This window comes from Bos javanicus, chromosome 1, assembly GCF_032452875.1.
Source record: "Bos javanicus breed banteng chromosome 1, ARS-OSU_banteng_1.0, whole genome shotgun sequence".
Lineage (NCBI taxonomy): Eukaryota > Metazoa > Chordata > Mammalia > Artiodactyla > Bovidae > Bos > Bos javanicus.
The window spans coordinates 6761565-6780863 of NC_083868.1; the positions used below are offsets into that span (position 1 = coordinate 6761565).

Here is a 19299-nt window from a genome sequence, read left to right on the forward strand (position 1 = left end):
AGTGGAGTGCAGCTCTTTGAACAAAGATCAGTGGGCAGCTTATTGAGCTTTCTTGGCTTGATGGATTCATTCCTTAAGATAAAGATCCTGTTCTTGTCCTTCTACCTTTGCTCTCACCAAGGACCATATGCTTTTATTTGGGTTCTAGAAGTCCAGAAAGACTTTGTACAAATCCCTGACTTCCTTCCCACATTGACCTCCTATTATAAATACATAAAGAGTTCAGGATTGAAGTCATACTTGGGTTCAAATACTATAACCATGCTGTATCCTTCAAATCTGTAAATTGATGATAACTCTTCCTCCCCAGTAGCAGATAAAGAACATGTAATGGTAGTGGACATGTTGTGAAGTGAAATAGCGTGAAAGTATTGGTTGTTCAGTTGTGTCCGACTCTTTGCGACCCCTTGGACTATAGCCCTCCAGGCTCCTCTATCTGTGGAATCCTCCAGGCAAGAATACTGGAGTGGGTAAGCCATTCCCATCTCTAGGAAATCTTCCTGATCCAGGGATCAAACCTGGGCCTCCTGCACTGCAGGCAGATTCTTTACCATCTGAATCACCAGGGAAGCCCTATCAAATAGTAGATTTGATCATTATCGTTACAGCTTTAAAATATGCTTGGTTGATATAAATGAGTGATTCTCAGCTCTGGCTATGTGTAAGCATCACCTGGAGAGTATCGGTATCATAGATATCAATGCCTAGAACATACTTTAGACCAAATAAATCATAATATTTAGTGATGGGTACAGACATTGGTGTTTTCTACAAAGTTCTTTGGAGAGTCTAGTGCCCTGAAGAACACTGATACAAATAATTATTTTCTAAGTCTGATAGCTATTAGATAAATTTACAAAATAAAGTCATCCGAAAAGCCAAAAAGGCAGAGAAACAGGACCCAGATCATAACTTCTGTATGCTACAAAGATATCATGAGACCAAGAAGATCATCATTTAATGATTTCATGACTATTTCTCCCTCAAAATGTTACCCTCAGGCAAATTTGAGGTTTTATCACCACCATTAAGAAAAAACTTATTGTGAAAAGATTGCAGTGTATGCAGCATATTCTCTGTTAACTTTCCAGCTTCTAGATTCATTCAGCTCTTTTTTTAAAAAATGGAATATAATTGCTTTACAGTGTTGTTAGTTTCTTCTGTACAATGAAGTGAATCAGCTACATATTCTTTGCTATTATAACTTTTCTTCCACTCTGGTCCTCTTACACATCAGATTTCCACCAGCTTCCCCTGAATGTTGCAGAAAGTTTATCCTTTGGGTTCATGTAATCCTCTAAAAGTTTTAAGTTAAGTTAAGTGAAGTCGCTCAGTCGTGTCTGACTCTTTGCAACCCCATGGTCTGTAGACTACCAGGCTCCTCTGTCCATGAGATTTTCCAGGCAATAGTACTGGAGTGGATTGCCATTTCCTTCTCCAGGGGATCTTCCCAACCCAGGGATCGAACCCGGGTCTTCCGCATTGTAGACAGATGCTTTACTGTCTGGGCCACCAGGGAAGTCTAGAAGCTTTACTCTCTCCTGTTTGCCAGGTTGCCTATTTCATTTTGGCAGGGGGAAATCTTTTTTTTTTTTCCCCTGCTCCTGTTGTCAGCAGCACAAACCCCTTAAACTGCATAATCTTTTCTTTCTGCACATGGATGATGCCATGTGGCTCTTCTAGTAGGATTACCTTCTGAAGCTAAACTAAACCCCATGGTCTCCAATTCACTTATTAATATCTATTAGTACCAGTTTCCTTTCTTCTTCTGACCAGACCTCTGGAAAGAGAAGCCTATATAGTACCTAAGACTGAAAGACACTCCCAAATAGTACAGGTATTCCATTCACCAACACTTGGTGGAACAGCTTTGACTTTCTTTGTTTTCACTTGGAGGCAGGGGGAAAGTGGCCTGGATTTATAGATTGCACGGCACAATCTCCCAATGGAAGGGAACCCTAGAGTCTCTCTGTGGGTAGCTTGTATCTGTGTACATGTGTGTGGTTAGTATATGAATGTGAGTGGAGACGCACAGAGAAATTTAGAAAGTTTTCAACTTCAAACAACCCATTTTTCCTTTTGATACACGCTCTTGATATCAATACACCAAAATTGTGCAGTCTCATAGGCCATAAAGATGAACAAATGAGGTGTGTTGGCTTCCTGTTGCGGTGCTAACAACAAATGATCACAAATGGAGTGGCTTAAAACAATGCAAATTTATTCTCCAACAGTTCTGGATGTCAGATGTCTAAAATCTAGGTGTTGACAGGGCTATATCCCTTCTGAAGGATTTGGGAGAAATCATTCCTTGCCTTTTCCAGTTCTGCTGCTGCTGCTGCTGCTAAGTCACTTCAGTCACGTCTCACTCTGTGCGACCCCAGTAGACGTTGTCTTCATTCCTTAGCTTGTGGTCCCACATCACATTGCCTTGCATTCCCTCGGTTTCCACCTTCCTGTCACTTCTCTGCCTTCTGAACATCAGCTTCCATCTTATAAGAACCCTTGTGACTACACTGGGCCCATCTGAATAAGCCAGAGTTGTCATTGTTGTTTAGTTTCTAGGTCCTGTCCTTCTCTTTGCAACCCCATGGACTGCAAAATGCCAGGCTTTCCTGTCCTTCTCTATCTCCCAGTGTTTGCTCAAACTCATGTCCATTGAATCAGTGATGCCATCCAGCCATCTCATCCTCTGTCATCCCCTTCTCCTCCTGCCTTCAATCTTTCCCAGCATCGGGGTCTTTTCCAATGAGTTAGCTCTTCGTATTAAGTGGCCAAAGTATTGGAGCTTTAGCTGAAGGGATTGAACCCTATCTCCCGCATTTCAGGCAGATTCTTTACCATCAGAGCCACAAGAGAAGCCCTAACCCAGAGTATCTCCCATAAATTAAGATGTTTAATCACATCCTCAAAGTTCTTTTGTCATGTATAGTAACATATTAACAGATTCTGGAAATTAGGATGTGGTCATGTTTAAAGGGCCATTATCCAGCCTACTCTTTAAGGAGACGGGTGGTTTTCTGTATATCAGGGTTTTTAGGGATCCAGGGCTATTTTTCTTACATTCCACTGTTCCCTTTGTGGATATGTCATAGTCAGTTAGTGTTGTATGATTGTTAGTCTCTCAGTCATGTCTGACTCTTTGCAACCCCATGCACCACCAGGTTCCTCTGTCCATGGGATTTACCAGGCAAGAATACTAGAGTGGGTTGCCATTTCCTTATCCAGGCAATATTCCCTATTCAGGGATCAAACTTGGGCCTCTTTCACTGCAGGCAGATTCTTTATTATCTGAGCCACCAGGGAAGCCTTAATATGAGTATCTTTTCCTTTTTGTATCAATAAAAACTGATCTAAGGCCCTGCTTATACCTAGCTTGTTCTACTGATGACCAGTGTTAAAAATTGTGTTGTCCAAGGTGCTTTCTGCTCGGAGGATAGTACAATTGCAGCCAGAAGTACTATAGTTGGCAGGTGAGAAAGAGTTACACCCTAGAGATCAAGTCTTCTTCTCAAAATTGCTTCTCTGAGGCCTGGTATTATTCAACTGTTTCCTGAAGATTATTCCTATGCTGAAATGACTTATTTCTATCTTGGGGTAAAGCAATTATTTTAGCCACATCACATGTCACACATTTGGAAACTGTTCATTTGAAATTATTGACTAAAAACTATGTCTGATGGTATAGAATTTATCCTGATATTGAGAAGGTTATAAAAGGAACAATACAGTTCAGGTTAGTCAATATGAACTTCAAAGACACCTATCTTTCAATGAAAAGATGCAGTAATAAAAACCCTTATAAATATTACAAGAATGCCTCAAAATTGCTTAGGAGCACTTCAGGTTCCATTTTAAGGTTCTGCTACTATGGTAGCAGCATTATGCCAATTATTTGTGACATATGAATTGCTTTTAGCAATGGATGCTGAGAGTTTGTGAGTTTCTGTCTTCATATCTCTGCATTGCCTTCTGGAAAATAATTCAATTGAAATGTAACATAGGCATCTTAAGATAACAGAACACGTTATGGAAAGACTTTTACCCAGAGACTTTCTAAGTGTCTTATAGACCAACTCTCTCACCAATCACAGGAATTAGACCCCCAAACTATCTTCACCTAGACTTGAATGAGGGCTGTCAAGACAAACTAAAATATGGCCTTTGTGATGCTCAGGCTGTATGTGATAACATTTACTGATCTAAATCCAAGAGGTAATCTTTCCCAAGAACAATAGCATAGATCAAGAAGAGTCAGTGTTATTGTGAACAAAGCCATGAGGTTCTGTTGTAAAAACTCTAGAGAGGTAGTGCCATCACAGTCATTGGACAAGAACTATTAAGAAAAGTTATGACCAACCTAGACAGCATATTAAAAAGCAGAGACATTACTTTGCCAATAAAGGACAGCAACAGCAGTCAAAGCTAAGAATTTTCCAGTGGTCATGTATGGATGTGAGAGTTGGACTATAAAGAAAGCTGAGTGCTGAAGAATTGATGCTTTTGAACTGTGGTGTTGGAGAAGACTCTTGAGAGTCCCTTGGACTGCAAGGAGATCCAGCCAGTCCATTCTGAAGGAGATCAGTCCTGAATATTCACTGGAAGGACTGATATTGAGGCTGAAACTCCAATCCTTTGGCCACCTGATGTGAAGAACTGACTCATTGGAAAAGACCCTGATGCTGGGAAAGATTGAAGGCAGGGGAAGAAGGGGATGACAGAGGATGAGATGGCTGGATGGCACCACTGACTTGATGGGCATGGGTTTGGGTGGACTCCAGGAGTTGGTGATGGACAGGGAGGCTTGGCATGTTGCAGTCCATGGGGTCACAAAGAGTCAGACATGAGTGAGCAACTGAACTGAACTGAACTGATATTTCAAAGTGTCTTAATAACAGAGGGGTCATTAGACTTGTTCTTCCAAGAGTCAACTGGCAATGAGTTTTGTTCTGCTTCTTAATAATTCATTTTAACTACAAAAAAACTATAATTATTTTCTAACCACTGAAACAATAGAATAGTCTTGTGGCATATCTATAGTAGCCTGATACAGAGAAAGCCTTCATTTAGGGTCAGTCACCCTTCCCCTCACTGGTTTAAGGACTGTGTTATCTAGATAGAATGGAATGCCATAAATATGCAGACTATGTAGGACTTTTAGTATTTTTCTATTGTTCTCTGTATTAGCCAGGGTTCTCCAGAGAAACAGAACCAATAGGAAATGTACTTGAAGAGATTAATTATGAGGAATTGGTTCATATAACTATGGAGACAGAAGTGAAATGAAGTGAAAGTCACTCAGTCCTGTCTGACTCTTGTGACCCTGTTGCAGGAAAGGGGATCCCGTTCCGGTCCCCAAAACTGGGCTCTTGTCTAACACTCGGAAATGAATTGTCTGAGGAGACACATGTGCTGACAAAGCAAGAGATTTTACTGGGAAAGGGCACCCAGGAGGAGAGCAGTAGGGTAAGGGAGCTCAGGAGAACAGCTCTGCCACATGGCTTGCAGTCTCGGGTTTTATGGTGATGGGATTTGTTTCCAGGTTGTCTTTAGCCAATCATTCTGACTCAGAGCCCTTCCTGGCGGTGCAGCCTTGTTCAGCCAAGATGGATGCCAGAGAGAAGGATTCTGGGAGGCGGTCGGACATGTGCTGTCTCCTTTTGACCTTTCCTGAACTTTTCTGGTTGGTGGTGGCTTATTAGTTCTGTGTTCCTTACAGGGATCTCCTGTTGTAAAACAACTCATGAAATGGCCACTGTGGTGTCTGGCCAGGATGGGCGGTTTCAGTCAGTGTGCCTCCCCTGAACAACCCCACAGACTATAGAGTCCAGGCCCCGATACTGGAGTGGGTAGCCTTTCCTTTCTCTAGGGGATCTTCCCAGCCCAAGGATCGGACCTAGGTCTCCTTGATTGGGCCTAGGACTCCTGCACTGAAGATGGATTCTTTACCAGTTGAGCCATGGAGACAGAGAAGGCTTCACAATCCACCATCTACAAGCTAGAGACCCAGGAAAGCTGTTGGGTAATTACAGTCTGAAACTGTAGGCCTGAAAACCAGAAGAATTCAATGGTGAAAATCTCATCCCTAGGCCTGGACAAAGCCAGTGTCCCAGCTCAGGCAGTCAGGCAGGAAGGAAAAGAGGTGAATTCCTTCTTCCTCTACCTTTTTGTTCTAATCAAGCTCTCAGGGGATTGGATGATGCCTACCGTATTGGGGAGGATCATCTGCTTTTTCAAAAGCTTATTTATCTGGAAACACCTTCAAAGATACATCCAGAAATAATGTTTAATCTGGGCACCCCTTGGCCCAATCAAATTGACACATAACTTGAACTGTCACCATCTACGAAAGCCTTTGAGTTCTTATAACTGATTCTGTATGGACATAGAGTATGATTAACTATGAACGGTATTTTGTTGGAGGTCTTTTTTGTTATTCAGCCCAGTTACATCAGATCGAAATAGATCACCTTTCTCTATGGAAAAAGAAAATTATTAACCTTCTCTCAACCATGATTATTTATGTTATATCTTTATTATACAAAGAATCAAAGCAGCCTAGAAAAATAATTTGAAACAAAGTCATAAATATTTTTTAAGAGACGAGAGGAGTTGGCATCAAGGGGAAAATTAGGTAAGAAAACCATAAATCTGAATGACATTAGCACATAGAATATATATCCTTTTTCCTGATGAGTTGCTAATTGAAGACCCACAATTTTGACCCTGAAGTCCCTAATTATCAAAACACACACATGACATATTGTGCAGTATTCATGAAACAGAAAATTGTATGTATTCAGGAAAAAAAAACACCTTAGTTTGCCTGGCACTGATAACCATGTTAGTCACCTAACATGTTAGCCAGGGTGAGTGAGATCTCTGTCAGGATGAGGAGGGTGACATGTATCAGTCGCTTTCTCCCTTCCTTGACCCAAACCAGCACATGACCACACCCAAGCTCAAGGACTCAAGAAATATAATCCTATCATGCACCTTTCAATTTGAAAAATTGGCAGTGGCTCTAGTGAAGTCTACACTATGGGTCTTGCAAAATTGAGAAGACTAATAGGTACTCGATAAATCCCTACTATAGATATACAATGGTATTGAAAGAGCTAGATGTTTACCGTCTACCAAACTACATCAATAATATGATCTCAAGTTATTTAATAAAAATAATTCTGTTAGGAAACAACCATTATTAAAATATTGGTGGAAGTAATTAAGGGGAATGAGGCATCAATATAAATAGTATTGACAGCCACGTTTATCACTTAATTGTGTGTGTGATGTGATGTGCTTTGCACCATTAAAAATAATTTCAGTAGAGCCAAAAACAGTCCCTGGCAATACTGTCTTGATAAAGTACACACTGCCTATGTCAGCACCTCCTGGTCAACTCAGCAAAGCACAGTAACAAAGTTTAGAGTATTGTTTGTTAGGAAAAAGTCAGTTTTGCAAAGAGCCATTTAAAAATCCCCATATCATGATTACACTCTTTATTTAAAAAACTGACATTTATCTTGATGTGACATTTTCATAATCCCTTAACGACTTTTAGTTGAAATACCAATGTTGACACAGAAAGAAAATCGTTATACGAATGCTATAAAATGCAATGTATACAACTGTTAGACAACAGAGCATCCAGTCTTAATCAGTCTACAAATCATTATAAGCACAATTGTTTAAAAAACATCACCTTTGGTGAAACTGACTTGTTGTTAAGTCACTAAGTCATGTCTAACTCTGCAACACCAGGTTTCCCTATCCTTCTTTATCTCCTGGAGTTTACTTAAATTTGTATCTACTGAGTGAGTGATGCTATATAACCATTTAATCCTCTGCCGCCCTCTTCTACTTTTGCTTTCAATCATTCCCAGCATCAGGGTCTTTTCCAATGAGTTGATATTAGTTTTATTTCAGTCTGAAAGTTTCTCATTCACTCGTGTACTAGAGAGTCCACAAAGCTGACAGCTCAGTGATCCACGACTATACTTGCTTCTTAATTTTCATTCTAGGAAGCACTGACCTAGGCTCTAGGTAGGAAAGTCAAGAATGGGGATTTTTGTGGAATATCAAATAAAAAAGTGTATGTGGAAGATGCAAGGTCAGCACCAACAAAAGCAGGTTCATTAGCTGTTTATTCACTGCATCTGCATAACTCTTTTCTAACATTAAATAAGAGACATTTTAGATGAGTATTTACCTCCAGGAATTACAAATAATAATAATTGGTTGAATGTTTGTTTTAAGAAAAAAATCTGTGCTCTCAATTGGTGATCAAATGCCTCCATAATAAAATTTAAAAAGAAAAATCCACCCATATAAAAGGCTTAAAATTCAGGTGACTTGGTGTTTTTTTCAGTTTCAGAAATAATATTTTAAACCTCAGTGTCCAGGTCTGTATCCTGACATAAAACTTACCAGTTCCCTTTCAAGAGATAATCTCAGCTGCAATTACACTAACGACCAAAATGAAAAATTGAATTCTGAGTGACCCCAGCAGGTTAGCTCTTTATTCTCCACTGATATAAGGGATCAGCTAACGAGACCTCACCATGCATGCCTTTAAATGTTATTGATGGCCCTAAAGCAATTCTACCCTTTTAAAAATCCTTTTGTGCACCTGGTCTTGTTATCACCATAGGAGTGACTTGCATACTGTGGGCTTATGATTCATAGGGAGAGTTTCCTGTCATTTGTCTTACCTTCATGACATTACAATTTCACTAAATATTCCTCTTGTTTCTGTGTTAGCAGGGAAGGCACAGGAAATGTCAGATCTGTGCTTCTGTATGTTATGTATGCACTGTCTCCAAATGTTCCCTCCCCTTTGGTGTAAAATCATTCTAGGCTACAAAACTTAGGCATCTTCCAAAACCTCTGATAGCTTGTGTTGCTTTTCTGAAGACCCTTTCAATCCACCTCTTCATAAACTGAAGTTATGAAAGCCCTTGTTCCATAATGCAAATGGACAAGTTTTCCACAAAACAGTGATTCCCAACCATTGCTGTGAAATACAGAAATTCCACTCTCAGAAATTCTAATTCAAGAGGTCTCTGGGATGGAGTCTAAGAATATCTGATTTTAAAACTTCCAGAGGGGATTCTCATTTGAATCCAGCATTTATGAGTTATGGGGATAACTGTCTTGAAAGTTTGATTTCTGAGTCTTCTCCATTCATTTCTATGCAGATACCAAAAAGACAGCACCCAGGCCTTTAGTGACCGGCCCCAAGGAAGGTGATGCTGTTGTCATTTAGTCACTAAGTCCTTTTGGACTCTTTTGTGATCCCATGGACGGTAGCCTGCCAGGCTCCTCTGTCCATGGGATTTCCCAGGCAAAAATACTAGAGTGGGTTGCCATTTCCTTCTCCAGGGGATCTTCCCAACTCAGGGATCAAACCCTTGTCTCCTAGGTTGGCAGACAGGTTCTCTACCTCTGATCCACCAGGGAAACCTAAGAAAGTGATACTCTTGATTTAAAAGATCAATGACAATCTTACCTCCAAAGCACGTGGAGCTGTTTCTTCTCAATGGACACCATTTCCAGGAATCCAAGCAAAAGACCACAGTCTAAGAAATTACTTCTATTTAGAACCTTGGTCCTTTCTGTTTACCTCTTTTTTGCTCCTCCCCACCAAATAAAAACCATACACACAGAATGTTGGAACTGCCAGGATCCCAATTAGATAACAGAATCAGACTTAAGAGGCAGTGAGAAGAAGTACAAAAATAGTTCCATCTTTCTATTTATAAACAACCCTCTTTTCCCCTACTTGTTCTGTGGGATGAGATGGGAAAGGGTAGAGAGGAGGGGTTCAGAGTGCATATGTGTAGATCTTCATTTAAATATATCTACATATCAGTATTGCCAATTCAACATTTAATGAGTTTTACTCTGAGGCACTATGATAAGTACTAAAGCTAAGGAGATCAATAAAATATATATCTCAGCATGGGATTACTCAGAAACCCAAGCAGTAGAAAAGGCAAGACTCTGTGCCATTCTGGACAACTCCAGATATAAAATATGTTGAGCATGAACTATGTTTAAATTTGATCAGCCGACCAATTTCTCCCGTGAAGGTCAAGCACAACGTGATGAAAGCACATAGGATGGAGGTCAGTGGCCTGGGTCCTAGCTCCACATTACTCATTGATTTGTCTCAGGTTTCTATCTACTGAGTCTCTGAATTTCCAAAGCTCCTTCCTATTCTATGTCGCCAGGCTACTGCAGTCAACCTACTAATCATCTATTTCTTCTTATAATTCTGTTTCTGATTCTTTTCCCTTATTTCTCTTTGGCAGATCCTGTTCATGGGCATGATGACTGAATACTATCATTACTTTTTCACAACCCTGGTAAGCATATCTGGTGGAAATGTATTTCACACTATCAAAAAATCTTTGGTTATTTTAAAGTCAGCCCTGGTGGCAAAGGCAGGATATTGTCACGGAGGTTTGTTTTATTTTCCTAAGAATCCTCTAAATCTAGAAATGCTAAACATCAAGTGTCTTCTTTCCTTCCTTCCTTCCTTCCCTTCATTCTTCCCTTCTTCCTTCCCTTCTTCCCTCCCTCCCTTCATTCTTAACTAGCATCAATGCATGTGCATCCAGAAAGGAATTAAAATAAAACTTCCATTAAATAGAAACTGCCAAAGTACAAACTATTAATAAAGAAGAATCATCTGTATTTGCTACATATATTAGTGGACACACTAAAGTGTATCTTGGCATGCTATCTGATGTGATTTCTCCACCTGTGTCCAGTGGACAGCTGGTTTAGCCAGGGGTCACATGTCAGGTATTTGGAAGACTATCAAGATAAGGAATTTGGTAGAGGCTTTCCACAATGAACATTTTTCATCATAAGAAAAACCATGGCTGTAAGCCTGAGACAGTCAAAAGAAGCTATACAACCTTAACTTTTGAGAGATTATCAGGTCTAGGAAGAATGATTTAAGCATTTAACACATCAGAATGATGTGTTAGCTGTCAGCCGCACACACAATACACCACTCCCAACACACACTCCATTCTCTTACATGAGAAGACACATGATCAACCTCCATTTCTAATCTGTAAAAGTGTGTCAGCTTAAAATCTACCCAGATTTGCAAGATTCAATAAGAGTATCATTTTCCCAAAGAAATCTGGCAAAGTAGGCTGGTGCATCAGGGAAATCAAAGCCTTTGGAACAAGGACCAGACAGGTCTCGTGTACCTACTTCTGGAGGCAGTAAACTCCAGTCCTCAACTGAGTATCTCTGAGAGCAGGAAGGGCTGCAGAGGATATCACAAGACAAACGCTATGGGGCAGGTGTTAAAATTATCACTGCTCCTGAGCTGGGAGTCAGAGAGTAGGATGCAGGGCAGAAGTTCCTGAACTTAAGTTTCCGTGGTCTTTACTCCCTCGTTGACATCCTGATGGGATCCTCTGTCAGAAGAGTCAAGGGAGACCCTGAGAACCAGAAAGTGTCTTACTCTGCTCACGAATATTGCCCATCTCCATCACCATGAACACATACGTCTTACCCAAGGCGAGATGGCCGTCTGCCTCTGAACTTTCCATCCTTCCCGGGTGTATATGCCTTTAAGAGTTGGTTTTGTTGAAATTTGAGAAAAATATAAACAATGAAACCTAGGAAGGCTAGTCTTCAGTGGAAGGACAGACCAGTTGCCTTCACACTATTGCCTCATCCTCCACTAACAAGGGGATGTTGACAATTGGCCCTCGAACTCTCCATATTCTATCTTGCACAGAAACAGTTTGGAGACCAAATGAATTTCGCACGTATTTAGCGCATTCACATTAGTGTATTGTATTTCTGTACTGTTGAATTAATAAGGGAATCAATATGCATCCTGAAAGTTTCTCTCTGACCCCCTGTAACTTGAGTTAACTTTCCTTGTATTCATGGAGTGTGCTAAAGGAATCATTCTGCCTTGGATCTTATTCTTTAAATTTGCTTCTTTAAGCAATTTCCTTTGGTTTTATCTGCATTCTGCCATGCTTTGCTTTTGTTGTCTTACCAGTTTTGTTCATGAGTATTAATGAAACTTAAAGACAAAAGAAAATTAGTTACTTAGTGCAGGGGAAATAAACATAACAATTTAAAAGGCAGTGCATTTTTTCTCACATGAGCCAGGAGTTCAGAACAGCATTCTTAAGATTCCACAGTCTAATGTAAAGTTATCTTGGAAGTAGTGATACAGAAAAGAGTTATTCAAAAGAATAAATGTGTATGCATCTTCCACACACATAAGTCATGAAATGTTCCTGAGGTTTTCCTCTTTAGTAACGACTATCATCGCAGATAATGTGGTCTTGTACTTTCAATAAAGCAGTTACACTGGTAGAAAATTTTTATGGAATTTTTTTTTCTTTTATTAACCATTAAATACTATTTTGAAATTTTGGCTCATTCCAAAATGTGAGATATTTTAATGACCTGCTTTAGAGTCTAACCTTTGTTTATAGGAAAAAAGTTGAAATGATCACTTAAGTCTATTTTAAATGCAAACCAACAAAACTTTTGGTTTAAATTCAGCCCTTATATATAATGGAAAATACTAGGATGGGTTCAAGTTTTTTCCTCTGAAACATTATCTAAAAGAACAAGTCCTACTGTTAAGATATTATATCCCCCATGGTGGATTCATGTTGATGTATGGCAAAACCAATACAATACTGTAAACTAATTAGCCTCCAATTAAAATAAATAAATTTTTAAAAAAAGATATTCATATCCATACAACCACAGGCTCTAGTTTATTCTCTGAAAAGAACCGTTTGTTTCTTATTCTAAGCTTGTGTCTAGTGAGCAATTTTCATGCTCTCATTATATGAGACATGGGTTAGTTTCAATGAGCAGAAAATTATTTTGTGTTTTTTTTTGCTGAGAGTGATCTTCCTGTCAAATGTGTATGTAATATCCAAACTTCACCTCCTTTGCAGCGTGGGGCAGAAAGTTATGAGGGAGACAGGTGGTACTGCCACCAAGTGGATCATTCTCAGGTCAGTCACATCACCACTCAGAACCTTGGTTTCCTCATCTAGAAAATAAAAGCAGTGTACCGAATGGACACAAAGGCCCCTTCAACTCCCCAAAGGACTATATCCTTAGGAACAAAATGCTCTAGCCTCTCAGAATGGCATATCCTGTGTCCGAGGGCATGCTAATTATTGGCAGCTTAATTCCTGTTCTCGGTTTGTACAAACTCTAACAGTATCGCAAAAACAAATAGATGAAAATGAGAATTATTACTGCCTTAGAATTTGTCAGGCAGCATGCAAATGAAGAACAACGGGAAACGTTCTTTTATAGCACCAGTGTGATGATCGCTGCCGTGCTTGTTTTAATCTGTTGCTTCTGCAAGCGTTAGCTCTCTTTTGCATCAAGAATGCTGAAAATGTTAACTCTTTCTTCTTTTATCATTTTTAATACTGCGCAGGACTTATTTGCTTTAGATCTGGAACTCTATAGGTACAGTGGTGTAAATATGACCGGGTTTCGGCTGCTGAATATTGACAACCCTCACGTGTCCGCCATCATCGAGAAGTGGTCCATGGAAAGATTGCAGGCTCCACCCAGGCCTGAGACTGGCCTTCTGGATGGCATGATGACTGTAAGTAGCTTTAAAATAAAATCACTTGAGATAATGTTTGACTTCCTCAGGGGTTAGGTTAAGACTCTCATATGCTTTCTATGGGCTCCCCTGGTAGCACAGATGATAAAGAATCTGCCTTCCACGCAGGAGACCCAGGTTCGATCCCTGGGTCAGGAAAATCCCCTGGAGAAGAGAATGGCTATCCACTCCAGTATTCTTGCCTGGAGAGTTCTGTGGACAGAGGCGCCTGGCGGGCTACAGTCCTGTGGGTTACAAGGAGTCGGACACTACTGAAACGACTTAGAACATACATAGCATGCTTTCTATCGTGCAAGGGGAACGTGTTATAACCTGTGCCTGGACTTGTATGAGAGGAGGAGGGAGGATTTTTATGGATTTTGAAAGCTTGCGCATGGCAACTGTCAAAAACTGCTCTTTTCAACTTCCTGACAGTAAGGGCCTCAGATAAAAAGGTAAATGCAAAACAGTCACTACTGTCAGCTAAATGGAGGCAAAGCATAAGCAAGGCGAAATGGGAAACGGGTTACCCCCTGGGAATGTGGCCTTGGGAAGGAGGGAGGGAAAGAGGAGGAGCAAGCTGCCTGTAAAGGTTCTTCAGAACCAGTTTGCTCTCCTTGCTTCTGCCACATCTCAGCAAGCAGAAACACACGTGGAAAAATGCAGGTTTCCATATGGTTGGAGTGTGCACACTCTTCTTGTCCTGGGTGCAGGAAGGCGCACCTTTGCAGGCACTGACGGTGCTTTACACCAGCCATATGTCGCTCTCAGAGCAGATGCCAAGCCTGCCTCTGACAGAGAGAGAGGTACTCTGCTGAACACATAAATTGCAAACTGCCTCATCAGAGAGCTTCTCACTAACATCATTTGTCTCTTGTTGTCAAATGCACCTACCCTAGCTTTATTTCTCTAATGAAGCTCCCTGTGTGATGGAAGAAAATTGCAGGAAATAAAAAAAAAAAAAGATCTCTATGTCAGAACAGTGTCATCCAAGGGAAAAGATATTGGGAGTGCGGGCAGGTAATAGCATTTTAAATTGGCATAGTATTTCATTCTCTGTTCCCATCATCGGGAGAAACTCTCTTGTTTTTAAGATGCAATTTACCGATAACTGAAAGGCATCATCTCACAGATAAATAAACTTGGGATTTCTCTTCTTTTTCTATCTTTTTTGAACAAGGTACAAATGAAAAAAAAAAAAAAGAAGAAGAAGAAATGAATGAATTAAGTGGTTCTGGATGATTCTGTGTTTAAGGCCCCTGTCTTTTGTTCAAACCTGAAATAACTCTTAAAATATACAATGTGATCTGATAGATAATGATGGAAAGCATTTTGGTACAAATGAGCCTTGGGATGACTTGAAACATTGCTTTGAATAAGAAGTAGAAAATATCCAAGGAAATGCTAGACTTCTGAAATGAAAGATAAAGAGAGAGAAAAGGAGGGTGGGTGGAGAGAGAGAGAGAGTTAAAAAAAAAAGCTGCTGGTATATTTTTCCTCTTGGAGTTGTATTCCAATGTGTTCAAATATGGTTCAAAATCTTCTGCCCACCCTCTACCCCCACTTCTCAAACAAGATCTCTATCATAGGATGAGATTGTGAGTCATTTTTACCTGTGTTCCTTGAGCACCACTGAAAGAGTTAGAGCTTGGACTTACCTTAATACAGATGTGAATTCATGCCACACATTAATTATTCATCACAAGTATGTCTTAATTTATAAAAGAAAAAAATTGTCTGTTGTCTTCAATTATACTGAGCTGACAGAAGAGTTTGTGCATATTGACTGAGATGAGACAAAGCACTGAATAAGGCAGATAGAACGATACCGTTCTCACCCAGTCAGGCTGACCAGTCCTGTGGACAGGAAGCATGGCAGCCCCAAGTCCAAAGGATGAGAGACCTGTCTAGAGTTTACTGTAGTCTTCTCATCTAACCAGAGGAGTCACTGTTATTAGCATTGTTGTTGTTGTTATTATTATAAACTATAAAAGGAAATAGGGATTTATTAAAACAGAAGGTGGCTCAGCAGTTTGGTGGGTAGAGCAACTATGTTAGATTATGACATTATTGGTGAAAAGCAGTGGTGACTCTCAGTTGGCCACTAGAAGGCAGATCCCACGGTTACGCAGATAGAGCCTTGCCACTGATCCTGTGAAGCATAATGTTGACCTGTATTTTTTCCAAAGAGTCCATTTTGCAGTTCACTGTTTCCTTTTGGCTAATTTGGGAGTAGAGAAACAGTCACAGAGAGCTTACAGGGCAAGTATAATAAAGGAAATCAACTCTAAATATTCACTGGAAAGACTGATGCTGAAGCTGAAGCTCCAATACTGTGGCCACCTGATGCGAAGAGCTGACTCATTGGAAAAGACCCTGATGCTGGGAAAGATGGAGGACAAGAGGAGATGGGGTGAAAGAGGATGAGATGATTGGATAGCCCATCACCGACTTGATGGACATCAGCTCAAGCAAACTCTATGAGAGAGTGAAGGACAGGGAAACCTGGCATGCTGCAGTCCATGGGGTTGCAAAGAGTTGGACACGACTTACCAACTGAGCAACAGCAGCAACAATAAGGGCATCTGATGGACTGATGGTTGAGTCAGGAAAGCACACCCCAAGCCCCCAAGACCAGGCCCAGTGTTAATAAGTCTGTTCTCAAATAGCCTCTGAACTCAAACTCCTGCTTCTCTACCTTAAAGATAAAAACTCCTTTGGTTTCAATACCACTGTGTCTACATATCCAAGATCCATATTTCATTCATTCTTTTTTTTCTAAATTTTTATTGGAGTATAGTTGCTTTACAACGTTGCGTTATTTTTTGCTGTGAGTCAGGCATCAGTCAGTTCAGTCACTCGGTCGTGTCTGACTCTGTGACCCCATGGACTGCAGCAAGCCAGGCCTCCCTGTCCATCACCAACTCCCAGAGTTTACTCAAACTCATGTTCATTGAGTCAGTGATGCCATCCAACCATCTCATCCTCTGTTGTCCCCTTCTCCTCCCACCTTCAATCCCTCCCAGCATCAAGGTCTTTTCCAACGAGTCAGCTCTTCACATCAGGTGACCAAAGGATTGGCGTTTCAGCCTCAACATCAGTCCTTCCAATGAACACCCAGGACTGATCTCCTTTAGGATGGACTGGTTGTATCTCCTTGCAGTCCAAGGGACTCTCAAGAGTCTTCTCCAACACCACAGTTCAAAAGCATCAATTCTTCGGCACTCAGCTTTCTTTATAGTCCAACTCTCACATCCATACATGACCACTGGGAAAACCATAGCCTTGACAAGATGGACCTTTGTTGTTGGCAAAGTAATGTCTCTGCTTTTCAATACTCTATCTAGGTTGGTCATAACTTTCCTTCCAAGGAGTAAGCATCTTTTAATTTCATGGCTGCAATCACCATCTGCAGTGATTTTGGAGCCACAGAAAATAAGGTCTGTCACCATTGCCATTGTTTTCCCATCTATTTCCCATGAAGTGATGGGACCGGATGCCATCATCTTTGTTTTCTGAATGTTAAGTTTTAAGCCAACTTTTTCACTCTCCTCTTTCACGTTCATCAAGAAGCTCCTTAGTTCTTCTTTGCTTTCTGCCATAAGCGTGGTGTCATGTGCATATCTGAGGTTATTGGTATTTCTCCTGGCAATCTTGATTCCAGCTTGTGCTTCTTCCAGCCCAGTGTTTCTCATGATGTACTCTGCATAGAAGTTAAATAAGCAGGATGACAATATACAGCCTTGACGTACTCCTTTTCCTAGTTGGAACCAGTGTATTTTTCCACATCCAGTTCTAACTGTTGCTTCCTGACCTGCATACAGATTTCTCAAGAGGCAGGTCAGGTGGTCTGGTATTTCCATCTCTTTCAGAATTTTCCACAGTTTGTTGTGATCCACACAGTCAAAGGCTTTGGCATAGTCAATAAAGCAGAAATAGCTGTTTTCTGGAACTTTCTTGCTTTTTTGATAATCCAGCAGATGTTGACATTTGATCTCTTGTTCCTCCGCCTTTTCTAAAACCAGCCTAAACATCTGGAGGTTCACAGTTCATGTACTGCTGAAGCCTGGCTTGGAGAATTTTGCTCATTGTTTTACTAGCATGTGAGGTGAGTGAGTCCTGCATACATCTACATATATCCCCCCTTTTCTGGATTTCCTTCCCATTTAGAATACCACAGAGCAATGAGTAGAGTTCCCTGTGCTATACAGTAGGTTCTCATTAGTTATGTTTTATACATAGTGTAATAGTGTATATAGGTCAGTCTCAGTCTCCCAAGTCATCCCACAGCACCTTTCCCCACTTAGTGTCCATGTTTGTTCTCTATGTCTATATCTCTTTCTCTGCTTTGCAAATAGGTTCATCTTTACCATTTTTCTAGATTCCACATTTTGGGCTAATATGAAATATTTGTTTTTCTCTTTCTGACTTACTTCACTCTTGCATCTCTAGCATTTGCTGCTTCCAGTGCTCGGAACGTTCTCCTAATGAGGTTTGCTCAAAGGTTACATCACTGAAGACACCTGCTACGGACCTGCTACCTAGTCTAGAACCCCCTGTTCCTCTTATTCTCCCTCCCCTAACCTGTTTTACTTTTCTTTGTAGCCCTTATGCCAATATGTCATATTCAGATTTGTTTGTTTGGTGCCATCACCTACAAAAATATAAACTCCATGAAGCTGGAAATTTTGTCTTTTCATATTTTGCTCTATTCTCAACACTAGGAAAAGGCTGGCACAAAACAGACCTTCAATAAACATGTATTTAGTAAAAGAATTAATGTACTAAATAGTTGAGGTCTACTATGTATAAATTGAGGTCTACTAAGACTCAAGATATTAAATGACAAATATTCACGTAGCCCTGAGATAATACTGCAAAAGTCCAAAGAGAGCATCTATAAATGAGAAATGGGCATGATTAATAAAAATAGAGATTATTCTAATGTAATAATATTATTTCAAAAAATTAGACATACACTAACCACTATCAATAATTAAGTAATACTTTTTTAATGGACTTGCTTTCTCCAAAATTGCATGCCATTTCCTCACTGCTCTCCGAAGTAAATCTCCCTGTAGCCCTTTATCTTTGTGTGTGCCACATACATGCACAGATGCCCTTATGAACATAAAATATATTTTTAAAAACCTATGTATTTTGACATTCCATCTACTTATCTACTTTTCTTTTCAATTTTTTAGCAATTAAGAATTTCTTAGAACATTATACACTAAAAATATCTTCAAAGCATATTATTATGTCAGAACACATTCAAACCTTAAAATATGTAAGTCCAAGAATTTTGACTTCAGACGTAAGAAATATATATATTAATAATAAAAATATTGACATTAAAAACAGGGTCAAAATTGAGTTAAGAAAACTGTTACTGAGTCAAGAGTACAAAAATAGTGAAACTCATTATTTAAAAACACCTTGAAATTAAAAAAAAGTGTTTTATCAACTGAAGTGTTAGTTAACTGAATAGAGTGATTTTGTATAAAATGTACTTCATTTATTTTCTCTACGTTTAAATTTCTCTCTTGGACTAATTCAATCTATTGGGTTTTGAGGATAGACTTTAATGGAGCGGCCCATTCTCAGATGGATTCTTTTCTGATTATGAACCAAAATTCCGTGCGATTCTATATGGCATCAGT

General features: G+C 39.9%; 1 protein-coding gene across 11 annotated transcripts in view; it reads left to right on the forward strand.

The window, feature by feature from the left end:
• The window catches only part of GRIK1 (glutamate ionotropic receptor kainate type subunit 1), a 467817-nt gene that overhangs the window by 329887 nt on the left and 118631 nt on the right, over positions 1 to 19299 (forward strand). For 6 of the 11 annotated variants that reach the window (XM_061419636.1, XM_061419973.1, XM_061419887.1 and 3 more), the window contains exons 5-6: positions 10317 to 10370; positions 13463 to 13636. In XM_061419636.1, coding sequence (XP_061275620.1) covers positions 10317 to 10370; positions 13463 to 13636 — 228 coding nt within the window. Of the gene's footprint in view, positions 1 to 10316; positions 10371 to 12965; positions 13026 to 13462; positions 13637 to 19299 lie in introns of all 11 variants that reach the window. The other 5 variants (XM_061419459.1, XM_061419725.1, XM_061419550.1 and 2 more) reach the window with 1 other exon arrangement.